This window comes from Lactuca virosa, chromosome 9 (genome assembly GCF_052849685.1).
Source record: "Lactuca virosa cultivar CGN04683 chromosome 9, Lactuca_virosa_CGN04683_v6, whole genome shotgun sequence".
In the NCBI taxonomy this organism is placed as follows: domain Eukaryota; kingdom Viridiplantae; phylum Streptophyta; class Magnoliopsida; order Asterales; family Asteraceae; genus Lactuca; species Lactuca virosa.
In genome coordinates this window covers 84,149,830-84,163,719 of record NC_136434.1, presented here as the reverse complement: position 1 = coordinate 84,163,719, position 13,890 = coordinate 84,149,830, and the positions used below count along the sequence as shown (strand labels likewise).

Genomic DNA, 13,890 nt, shown 5'->3' with positions numbered 1-13,890 from the left:
TTGCTTGAATTTGTTCAACAGATCCAACACTATCACACCACCCTTCCTGTCAAATACAAGTGGGAATGTAAATTTTTAAACAAACATAATATCACTTTAATGATCTAAGAGATTCATAAATAGTTATGAAATTCTAACCTCAATCACACCAGACAATCACACTACCTTTTCACCTCCCTCTTTCATTTCTCTTTATTGTGATATGCATTATGATGTTGTGGGTGTTCTTTTTCATCTGGATGTGTATAATTTTATTTAAAGTTAATTCCTTTTATACCCTTAAAAAAAATTTCAGATATTAACTAGTCATGAAGAAAATGTAGAATTTGCTCTTGCTATGTGCCAAAGTGAACCCTTTGTGCTATCTGGATGTGATCTATTTCAAAAGTCAAAACCATGCTTTTTAGAGATTTTGGAAATGGAATATTTTTTATTTCTTTTATTTAATTACCGAAACTATTTTTTTTAATTGGTAGGCAAGGACAAGTCAGTTGTTTTGTGGAGTATTCAAGATCATATTTCCACTTTAGCAACAGATTCAGGGGCAACAAAGTCTCCTGGATCTAATGGTGGCAAAAGCCCAAAGTCTGAAGATAAAGTTATTGAGAGCCCTAAAATTAAAGCAAAGTGTATCTTTCAAGGGAATCAAGATACTGTTGAGGATGTACAATTTTGCCCCTCTAGGTAAATGATCTAACATGATCTTTTTCTATCTTATATTTATAGTGATGATGATGATGACAGTTTTTGATTTACTAACTGGAAGTTTTTGTTATGAATAACAGTGCACAAGAATTTTGTAGTGTTGGTGATGATTCTTGTCTTATTCAATGGGATGCAAGAATTGGATCTTCTCCAGTTGTTAAGGTGACTTTAATTTTTCATTTTGGATAATAAAGTTTGAAAAGTCTCTTGTTTATAAAATGTATTTTGTTATATGTATGATGGTTTGCAGGTGGAAAAAGCTCACAATGTCGATCTCCATTGTGTTAATTTGGAACCCAATTGATGAAAATTTCATTTTGACTGGGTAAATCACATCACATTATCTCTATATATTCTCCTACTTTTACTTAATTCTTTTTTTAAAAAAAATTATTATGATTTTTAATATTTTAGGTCTGCTGATAACACTGTTCGTTTGTTTGATCGTCGAAACCTTACTTCTAATGGGATTGGATCACCCGTTCACATTTTTACAAACCACAATGCTGTTGTACTTTGTGTACACATGCATGCATAGCAGGTGATGATGGTGGCAGGTGATGTGTATGTATCACATAATCATATTCTTGAATTGATGTTTTCTTTTCTTTAATTCATTCTCACAATAGTTACCTGTCATATTTTCAGTGGTGCTGTTCTATCACACTCTTTTGAGCTAGAGTCAACAGTAAAAACTGTCTTTTACAGCACACCTACTGTTATTACATTCCGTGTCCCCACAAAGGCTGCACTACAGGTTTGATTCATGGAAATATGAAGTTATTTTATTATTATAATTTATAAATATATATTATATTATGTGTTTAGTCTTACAATCTTTTTTACTGTAGCAGGAAGCATATTCAACCCCACTTCTGCCTCTTGAAATCCTATCAGATAAGCCACGTGAGAACACATTTGATCTTGTAAGTCTTTTACTTTTTAAAACAAATTTATATAAATTGATTTAGAATTGAAATAAAAGTCTTCTTAACTAATAATGCATTGCTGTGTTGTTATGCATGAATGTGTGCTTTGATGGATGCTACTCTTTCAGGCTAAGGTATGGAATGCCCTTTTTATCAATTACCAATGTTTTTCTTTATATTGGTGATATGGTTTTAGAAATTTGGACATGTAATAAAAAATCATTTCCCCTTTTATTTAAAAAAAATCGTTATGAATCTACAGTTATTCACATTATTAATCACATGTTATTAGTAATGTGAATCGTTATGGTACTGTGTATTATTAATCACATGTTATTCACATATGAATCACATCTAATTCATATATGAATTAGATTTGATTCACATGTAATTCACATATGAATTACATGTGATTCACATGTAAATCACATATGAATTACATATGATTCACATGTAAATCACATATGTGTTATATGTGATTCACATGTAAATCACATGCAATTCACATATTAATCACATGTAATTCACATGTAAATCACATATCAATTACATGTGATTCACATGTAAATCACAAGTGAATTACATGTGATTCACATGTAAATCACAAATGAATCACATATGAATTACGTCTATATGCACGCATGCATTTTATGCAAGTGTTCTTTGTTAATGAAGCATTCTTGCCAAAGAGTTGATGAAACATTCGTTAAATTTCATTTTTCCAATTGCAGGTGACCATGCTGCAAGGATATTTAACCCTGGAGCTGTAACATCAGGCTACAAAACAAAACAAGTAATAAAAAATCATTTCCCATTTTATTAAAAAAAATCGTTATGAATCTACAGTTATTCACATTACTAATCACATGTTATTAGTAATGTGAATCGTTATGGTACTATGTATTATTAATCACATGTTATTCACATGTTATTAACATATGAATCACATGTAATTCATATATGAATTAGATTTGATTCACATGTAATTCACATATGAATTACATGTGATTCACATGTAAATCACATATGAATTACATGTGATTCACATGTAAATGAGATGTAATTCACATATTAATCACATGTAATTCACATGTAAATCACAAGTAAATCACATATCAATTACATGTGATTCACATGTAAATCACAAGTGAATTACATGTGATTCACATGTAAATCACAAGTGAATCACATATGAATTATGTCTATATGCACAAATGCATTTTGTGTAAGTGTTCTTCGTTAATTATTTTTTAAAAATTTCTTGTGAATTTCACATTTAAATCTTAAAAGATACAATCATATGTGAATATCACATTATATAATAACATGTGAATCTTACATGATATATACATGTGCGTGTACTTGCATTAATCAATTTTTTATTTTATTTTCCTGTAGATTTTGAAGAATTTTTGGAAAATATTGAAGAGGTGAAAAGTGATAAATTGAAGAAAATATGGAAATCTTGATATGAAGAAATGATAACACTGTGAATCTTTGTATTTTTTTATATTTTATTTTGTATTGAGTAAAATACTTGTATTATGTTTATAGATTGATTAATAAAAATGAGATTTTTTATAATTTATTTACGAATATTATAGTATAAGAAATATGCATATATGCATTTGAAAAAATATGCATATATGCACCTAAAACGTTGATTTTTTTTATTAAAAAAATACAGTTTTGAAAAAAATTGCACTTTTTTATAAAAAATGCAGTTTTTTTTTTTTTTTTTTTTTTTGTAAAAAATGCAGTTTTTCTGAAAAAAAAAATGCAGTTTTTTTTAAAAAAAAATGCAGTTATTATAAAAAAAAATGCAGTTTTTTTGAAAAAAAAATGCAATTTTTTTTGAAAAAAAAAATATTGTTTTTTTCTAGAAAAAATGCAGTTTTTTTTTTTAAATGCAGTTTTTTTTTTAAAAAAAAATGCAGTTTTTTTTGAAAAAATGATGCAGTTTTTTAAAAAATATTTTTTTTTATTTTTTTTTAAATTCATGTTTTTCGAAAAAAAATAAAAAATCTTAATTTTTTAAAAAAATCGAATTTTTTTTTTTAAAAAATAAATCCGAAATTTTTAGTTATTTTGTTAATTTTTAGACATTTATATTAATATATTAAATAACACAAAAATTAAACATTAAATGAGATTGGTAAGATGACGATCATGTCTTTAACGAATTACTTTTGATCCAACGCTCCACTTTTAGTTCTCGGGTTCTCGGGAAACTTTGAGTTCTCAACCGATTTCAACCCTATATATATATATATATATATATATATATATATATATATATATATATATATATATATATATATATATATATATATATACACCCTTTTTAATGGGATTCCAAAGGAAAATTCCCCATGAGTGGCCACCAACGGAGTCGAACTCCCCACCTTGCCCCTCAATGGTTATAAACCAACACCTCTTATATATATATATATATATATATATATATATATATATATATATATATATATATACACACACACCCTTTTTAATGGGATTTCAAAGGAAAATTCCCCATGAGTGGCCACCAACGGAGTCGAACTCCCCACCTTGCCCCTCAATGGTTATAAACCAACACCTCTTTCCCAGCTGGGTTGGGCTTCGTTGGTTATTATTAGTATAGATATAAATATAATAAAAATATTAAAGATCTTAATTGTATGCCTGTAATATTTTTTAGTCACGATATATAATATTTTGTCATGGTTAGGATGGTACATAACAAAATTTATCCTTAAGCATCCGGTAATGGCCATCGGCGATTTTCAGTTTGCATTTTCACATTCATCATTTTTCGTGTTATTTTTATTATAATAGTTATTATAAATATTATAATGAATATTATTTGACATCATCATGTTTTTTCAGTCCCTACCTTACTTATTTTCATAAAAAAAAAGGTTGAAATAGAGTTTGTAGTTTTGTTTGAATTTGACGTTTATATTTAGCGGGTACCCGTGAGCCGAACCGTGGTTACCCGTCCTCACACGGTTCGGTTCGGTTCGGTTTTTTTACCAAGTCGGTTCGGTTTCGGGTAGTGCGCACGAAGTACCCGCTCCGTGCTTACGGGTCACAATTTTATTACTATCCGAACCGAACCGCCCCGTGAACACCCCTAATGCATACAAACATATAAGGATGTCGTGGGCTCCCCCAGGGTCTTATACCTACATGTCATGGGCTCCCCCATGGTCTTTACCTAAGATGGCATGGGCTCCCCCACATGGTCTGATATCCGACTGCCACGGGCTCCCCCGGGGTCTTCCATGCAAATAACACAAAGTCAACTAGCATACCATATATCACATAAATAACTATCATACCACATAACACTTATATAAACATATAGGGATGTCGTGGACTCCTTCCAGGGTCTTACTCTAGGAGGCAGTGGGCTCCCCCAGGGCCTTATACCTATGTGTCATTGGCTCCCCCACATGGTCTTAACTACTTTCCATGAGCTCCCCCCGTGGTCTTTACATGGAATGTCATGGGCTCCCCCACATGGTCTTGTATCCAACTGCCACGGGCTCCCCCCGGGTTTTCACCTATCTAGTCAATAAGTACTAGCACATTCCCATATACATGCATACCAGACATATCAATAGTGAATCCATAATAAACACTACAACTAACTGAATGGGCCAGCCTTGGTGCCTTAGACCCATTGGTATGGCGAGGAGACTCACCTTAGTCTGCTGAACACAAAATTTGCTCGCCTAACAGTCCGAAACCACCCACGCTGAACAATAATACCATTAACCCAAAATCAGGATTAACTATAATCTAATTAAAGAACCCAAGTACCCAAGCCCAAGTCCTTTCACAATGGACCAATACTCTTCCATTGCTAACGGGCCCAAAGTCCATGTCCAAAATTATTAACGGGCCTCAGGCCCAATAAGGCCCAACCATAGCAACCATGGCCGAAAACAGATAAATTGGACCACCAACTTAAAACATGACCAGACCCAATAACTGATTAAGGCCCAAAGGGATTACAAGCCCAAACCCATCTGAGTGCGTACCCCTCGCGTACCACTCCTGTACGCTCAGAGTACTAAGTCCCTGAGTTGTACGCGCTGCGTACTCTATATTACGCCCAACGTACAAGCAGATTAAGCACCTACTTCCATTAAGTGCTTAATACTTGATGTTCTAATGTCCAATATTAGATCTGAGTTCAATAAGACGTCCTAGGGCATAAAGTTGGCAACTTTATGCCCTTGCATGCTATATGGAACTTCAAAACTTCATTCTTCACATTAGGACTTCATATAAAGCTTCAAACTCATGCATGGAGTCTAGATAACCTTCAAGCTAGCACCTTTATGCATCTAGCATGCTCATAAAGCTCAGATCTAACCATTTCAGCCTATGGAGTTGCTCAACTCTCAAGAGAAGGTCCAAGAACCAACAAAAGGGACAATATGGAAAACCCTAACTAGATCTAATGAATAAGATGGCAAGATCAAGACTTTATACCTCCAGAAGCTCTTCAAGGTGAACTAGATGCAGATTCTTGAAGCCCAATGCCACTCCTATCTTGCTTAGCAATTTCTTCTTCTTGAATAAGCTCTTAAAATGGCCACAATACACTTCTATGCTCCAAAATCACTCTCTCAAAGGAAAACTGAGGTAAAGGGATGAAATGAGGCTCTAGAGGCGGATTAGGGTTTACTCCCAATGACTTAAGGATGCTTAAATAGGTGTCAAGCCCGAAAATTAGGGTTTTGGTCCTCTGTCGCGTACACCCTGCGTACCTATATGTACGCCCCGCATACGCAATACTCATTCGCGATCCTTCCTCCATAGTACGCTAAGTGTACCCTTAGGCCTTAGGTACGCCCAACATAAAAAAAGGACCATTTTTGCCAACTAAATCATTTAAAAGGGTTAGAATGGTTTTACTGATTTGGAGTGTTACATCATATCATCTGAAATCCATACTAGCATGTAGTTCTAGAGGCTCATACAATAGGCATTCAAAGGCATCTCTCCAAACATACAATTGTGAGCATATCTTTAGCCCCAATCTAGTATGCTATACACATATTCACATACTGAATCAAATAAATATGTATGGGTATTTTGGGAAATACTTAATTGAGCTCAGACGATTGTACATATGACACTCCATTTTTTTATAAAAAACCTTTTAGAAAATCTTTTTATTTTTACCAATTCCTCAGTTTGAGTTTATACACACCTGAGAGTGTGCCTGAATCCCTCAAACCAAGGCTTTGATACCAACTTCTAACATCCCAAAAATACTAAGTAAAAAATTTTGTTTTAAAATCAACCAAACCATTAACCATACATTTCAAAAATCATAAAAGTATGTCACTGTAGAAAATAGTTATCAACGTACAATCCCAAAATCATAAAATGCAGAACATAGGTGGATGTTGTACAATCATGTCGGGCCCTTCCCCTTCGAACTAGAGTTACCTAAAACCATAACATAAATTGTAAGCACAAAGCTTAGTGATTTTCCCCAAAATACCACATACCATACATACATATCAGCTTAAAGCTTTAACGAGTCTAATTCACCCCTGAGACCCTTCCAACTCTCCGAGTCCCTTTAGAATCCATGAGTCCCTTCCGACTCTCTAAGTCCCTTCCGACTCCCCCGGTATCTTTCAACCGGTACGGGTCTATTTCACACGTACATCTAAGAATACAGTCATGTTAGCAAGAGTCACAAAGATAAAAAGTACATACAAGCATTTTAGTAAGTGTCCCAAAGACAACTATCATCCTACAAACATAATTCAGTGGGTCGGGATTGGTGCCTTCGACCCACAAGTACAGTGAAGAGACTCACTTCAATCCGATTATAAAAAATCACCCACTCGAGCTACTGATACGAAGGCTCCTCACACTAGGCATATCCAAAAATAACCTTAATTAGGAATTTGGGTAATAACCCATAATCAAAGGTCCATTTCATACTCTCTCTTACTAGGGTAAAAGTCCATTTTACCCTTCCCATACTAGACCCAACTAAACATGGCCCAAGGCCCAAAATTCACCTCTGGGAGTACACCATGCGTACTCCCTAATTACGCCATGTGTACTGAATTACCACCGAGAAAGAAACGAGGCAAAGCCCCTTACGCCATGCGTACCCCAGGGTTACGCCCAACGTACTACTCTAATGCCAAAATTCCATTTTAAGCTCTTAATACCTAAAGACTATACATCCAACTCACATCTCTTAATCTTGGGAAGGTCTTAACTGATAAAGTCGACAACTTTAAGCTCTTTCATGGCTTAAGCGAGCCCAAAATCAAACCCTAGGTCCATAACTTCACAAAATGACCAACAATTCATGCATGGGAGGAATATAACTCTCAAGATGAAAATTTTATGCCATAAGAACCTCAGAAACATCAATAAATGCTAATCCTAAGCTCTGGAGTAGCTTTTACTCACAAGAACCAAAACCATGGGACCAAAAGCATGAAAATCTCAAGCTTAACCTAGATCTACATAAAAGAATCATAAAGAAGAAAGCTTTATACCTCCAGAAGTTGGCAAATAAGAAGGAAACTCAGGATCTACAAGCTCCAAGCCCAAAAATCCTCAATGGTGAACTTCCTCTTCTTCCGAAATGCACCAAGAACACTCTAAAGGTTCAAAATAAGCTCTCAAGGGTTAGGGTTTCAAAATGTCTGTTTGGGGAGAGTGGAGGCTGATTATGAAAAGGCCTCATGGGACTTAAGGTGTTTAAATAGGGCTCAACCCTAAACATTTAGGGTTTTGGGTCAACTCGAGTATGCCCAACATACATCTTGTGTATGCCCATCGTATTTAAAGGAATCCATGCCTCCTTTAGTGAGCTACACCCAGCGTACTCAAAGAGTACGCCCCGCGTAAAGGACCAAAATGCAAACATTTATATAGTTTAAGCCATAAATGAAAATACCTAGGAACATGGGTGTTATAATTTTTTTTCTTACCCTTCTAGTCCTTTTGGTTAACGTCATACAAATGAAGTCATTAGCTTATGCCAGGTCAACAACCTAGCTTACATGGCTTGCCACATCATCCTAGATCGTCCAACTAAAAGCAGGTGCTCTGATATTGCCTTACTAGTACTTTTGCTTTCCTAAAATTTTCCTCTAGGTCATTTTTTGAAGTTTTAAGTATTTTGTTGTATTTATAAGTATTTACAATTATTTAATTTTTTTGAATATATTTGCATATTTGCCACACTATCTTTCAGAATGAAAATACATTACTATTTCATAATGGATGAACAAATAAACTATCATTCCATGCAAACTACAAATACAACTATCATTTCATGAAAACTACAATTACCATTATCAAACCAATAAAAAAGACATTACAATTTCATTCAAACAGCAAGTACCAACTAAGCCATAACATTAAGATTAAAGTTTAACAAAAGACCAATGAAACCAATATAAATCACAAACAAAAACCACATAACCAAAAACAAACATAAGCTCGGAAGGTCCTATGGTCTGCAATATAGAATTGGAGCTACTTTTTTTTCTCGTACCTTGAAAAGAGGGTATCAATGACCATCTTTACCTTATTGTTACTCTTATTTTCTTTTTGAATATAAGCCAATGCTCTTTTCGTTTCTACACTTGGTGGAATCATATGCAAATCTTGCATCATTTTGTTTCTCGTACCTTTACATGGCAGTACAATGACCATCTTTACCTTATTGTCGCTCTTTTTTTCTTCGTGAAGATAACCCAATGCTATTTTCCTCTCAACACTTGAAGAAATCTTATGTAAATTGTGCATCATTTTTGTCCTTGTTTCTTGATATGAAGTAAGACACAATTTGTCAACATGAAGAACTAACTTCATTTCTCCTCCTTTTTTTAATCTCGTCCTTAAAAGGCATTGTACATTGTGTGTTATACTCTCCAACAGTCAAGTCCGGGTTGTTGTTGTTTAAGGTCCATCTAAAGGATTCATAAAAATTGTACCAGTTCTAAAATTTTACATGACTTACAAATATGCAAAATAACATTTTTCCTATAATCAAGACTCTTTTTCCCTACCTTAGTTATGCTTATTTTATCTATTTGACCAAGAAGGCACCAAAGAGTCTATTTGCTACTAAAATTTCATATCATTTTTAATGCAATAAATAACTCAGGTTGTATTAACTTCTCTATATAATCAATAAACAAAGGTTAATTTCACAAAAAGCTCCAAAAATAGAAACCCACTATCATCATCAACGTCAATTGGAAAGAATGTTGATCTACAATGACTATCTCATGTTAGTAGTGAAACATGATATCTGGAAGGACCAAGAAAAAAGAAAAATCTATTTTGATATGGCCACATAAATCTTATCAGGGTGTGGAATAAGAATGAAAATAAAGGAGCAGTTAACTGGGCTCTCTCCATCGGCCAGACGATTCATAGCACACATGAATCTCAATAAATACATTAGTTATAACATATAGATCATTATCGAGTTGTCAAATATGGTGGAGTTTCTTGAGGAACGATTTGAGAGGAGGAAGGAGATGCTACAATTCATAGGAGAATGTTGAAAGTGCATTGTAGGTTTAGAACGTTTTTGTGTTGTAATTTTGAAAATTTACAATTTAAAGCTTAGTCATTCACTTCTTGTATTTTATTTCGATCAACTAATAGATAAATGAAGTGTTTTGTGTATTCTTTTGCGTTTGATACTCTTGTTTAAAAACACAAAGGTGAGTTTTTATCTCAAATTTGAACTTTAAAGAACTAGCCATTTGAAAACCCTAGTCGAAGCCTTGAACCCCTTTTTGAATTCTTTTGAAAATCATAGGTGAGGAACTGCGTGAATAGGTGAATTTTTACCTCATATTAGAATAACCCTTCTTAAGATCATAGTATGGTGGATAAACAATGGGGAATGGGAGAGGTTTATTCACTTCTGAAAATATGAAAAAAAGAGGCAAACGAGGTCGACAAAGGAAAAGATAAAGGGTCAATGTGAGAGGTAAAAGTTTGGTGCTCATGTGCCAAGCTATGTAAGCATTTAGCCCTATTCAGATGGTGACGTGTAAAGCCATGTAAGCTAGGGAGTCCACCTGGCATAAACTAACGACTTCATTTCGATGACAATGGCCAAAAGGACCAGATATGCAAGAAAAACAAACCACAATGACCAAGCGCCTAAGAGTTTCAATAGTTGTCCTGAAGTAGCCTGTTTTGGCAAACCATAAGGACCATTCCTATAATTTTGTCTAATTATTATATTTTGGAATCCCAATGATTAATTTTTAAGCAAACTCAAACACCCAGTATTACTTACTAGTTGTATGGTGTTTAATTGTTCATGTTATATAATATTAATTGAAAAATACTTATGCATTTAACATCCATTTTGACTCCTTATGTCATCTAACTACTTAATGTAATTAGAATTTATACAAATGCAATATTATGATTTAATACAAGTTAGATGGTTTATAATACACACTTAAACAAAAATATAGTTTGATCATGAACACAATGAATGATTGACGATGGACAAAAAGGTAGCATCCCTTTGTCGGGCCAAGGGGAAAACTTCAAGCAAATGGTTGGAGCATTTTTAATATAAGAATTGAAATTGACTAAGGCAAATTCTAGGCATCTAAGCACCTTCTAACTTCTTATGCGTAATCAGCACATGATCCGTTTTTATCTTCCGGTGCCTTCTGAACGTCTACAGACAAATGATTTTTTTAGGTTTAATTTGGAAACTTCTAAAACTTCAGAAAGGCATGAGGCAATGCATCTTCTAAAAACTTCATAAGGTGATATAGATTATGAATTGGTCAAATATAATAAATTTGATCTCACTGTCTGATAACTATTTCTAACTTTCAGAAGGTATTTATTGATTTTATGGGTGTATATACTATATATACATCATGATTTTGGCTCTCCTACGGATTTAAACGTTCCATTCATAATGCTAGTTCATTGCTACTATTTTGTGTCTACAATTGTAAGTGTCTTCTAGTGGATTATTATCATGTTTTGAATATTAGGAAAGCTAGGAATAGAGCCAAAATATCAACAAAAGAAAATAAACTTTACACACATTTATAAAATATCAAATAACTTTGATTATCTTGTAGAGCATTTTTTCATCCCCCTCTTCTCTAACATGTTATATTTCCTTAACTACCACAATATTCTTTTTAAACTACTTAAGCCAATGTGGGACTAGCTTACTTGATAGAGGCTTTGGGGCTTAGATTGATGGTCCCGAGTCTAATTTGGGCGTTGACGAATTCTACTAACTTTAAGATGCTAACTTCTAACCACTACATAGTCATTCAAAAAAAACTATTGAGAACATTACTAAACTAACCATTTTCCTTAAAAAGATCTACTCAAAATGAAACCGTAGATCTTAAAACGGTCTACGGTTTACTCTCGGTGATCTACTGTGTCCCAAACCGTAGACCTTAAAATGGTCTACTGTTTCGTTAAAAAAAACTATGCTTTTGGGTTTTTTTTGGGGGATCTGAATACTATTTGATAGAAGTTGACTATTACTTCATGCATTTTAACTACTATATCATACCTAGTATATATTAATAATCATATATTGAAACGTCCCAAAAATAAGACCCAAAAATTTCATTTTTAATTTAACAAAACGGTAATCCAAAACATTGACATACAACCAAAATAGACCAAAGTATATTACTACATCATAAAATATCAGAGTAAGTCACAAAATGCGGAATAAAGTGGTGTGTGCTCTGCAATCATCGCGAGCTCTTCCCTTTCAAACCATATGTACCTGAAACAGAAACTGAAAACCATAAGCACAAAACTTAGTGAGTTCCCCAAAATATCACATATTGTACATATCAAACACATAATGGGCCCTGCTCGTCATCGGGCCCCCCCCGGTATACAGATATGTCAATCAACGGGCACCGTCCAATGAGTATAATGGGCCTCGCCCTAACTCGCATAAATGCGCCCCGCCCACTGATTATAACGAGCCTCGCCCTAACTCGCGCAACGGGCCCCGTCCAACATACAAACATGCAAGTATAACAAGTAATAGCATACAAAATAACCTTTGGGCCCCGCCCACTAAGCATACGAACACATACAAATGCAAGAGTCAAGCAGATATCTAGCACCCTAACATAATAAACCATGGGTCAGCATTGGTGCCTTTAACCCGCTAAGCATGGTGAGGAAGACTCACCTCAGACTGCTGAATCTCACAGATAAATCTCTGGTTGCTGGTCCAAAAATCCCCGCACTATCATCATAAAATAACATCCAATTAATAATTGGATCTCGACTTATACTAATAGTCTAAACTAGTGTAAAAGACCATTTTACCCTTTACCTAATTTGGCCCAAGGCCAAAGCCCAAACTAACTACTCAAAAAGGCCCAATTCCAAAAATGGTCACCCAAAGCCCAAATATGACCCAATCTTCCAAATTGGGCCCAAACTCCTTCGTGGGCCTCTAACCAAAAGAACCCAACATAATGATATCAGCCCAACATAGAAATCTGATGGCCCAACAAGGCCCTAATATTCTAATGTCCAAATATGGGCCCAAAACCAAGAAGCCCAAAATCTGAAGCCCACCTGCTGAGTACGCGAGGCGTACTCAGCTCGTACGCTTAGCATACTCCCTCTGGGCTAGTACGCTCAGCGTACCAGCTTGGTACGCCCAACGTACTCCCCAGTTGACCACCCAACTTCATTAAGCACTTAATCCATTGAGACTTTAAGCCAAACTCTCAGATCTGATTATATAAGGCCACTAATCACATAAAGTTGGCAACTTTACACACATGCATGGCTTAATGGGCTCAAGAGCTCAAAAAGAGCTTAACAAAGGTCTTAACACATGCATGGTCCAAGATACACCATAAAGCTTGCATTTTTATGAATAAGGGGAACAAAAGAAGCCTAGATCTAACACCTCTGGAGTGAGTCAAGAAGCTCATCCATCACTCCAATGACTCAAAAAGCATAAAATATCAACACAACTAGATCTAGCATCATGGATCATCAAGATGTGAGCTTTTTACCCTAAAAAGCTTGCAATTGATGAGCTAACCCCGAAACTTCAAGCTTAAGAGACTTCTCCAAATGGTCCTCTCTTCTTCTCCTTCACAAATCACCAACAAACACTCTTTAAGGCTCAAAACTCACAAACACACACGGGGGTTTCGATTTCTGGACAAAGGAGGGTGGAGGTTGGCTAAAC

General features: G+C 34.7%; 1 protein-coding gene across 1 annotated transcript; it reads left to right on the top strand.

The window, feature by feature from the left end:
• Window positions 1-202: 202 nt before the first annotated feature.
• On the top strand, window positions 203-894 carry LOC145139459 (WD-40 repeat-containing protein MSI4-like). The gene is made up of 4 exons (XM_079073278.1): window positions 203-217; window positions 296-371; window positions 477-684; window positions 786-894. Exons 1-4 carry the CDS (start codon window positions 203-205, stop codon window positions 892-894), a joined length of 408 nt encoding a protein of 135 aa, XP_078929404.1.
• The last annotated feature ends 12,996 nt before the right edge of the window (window positions 895-13,890 follow it).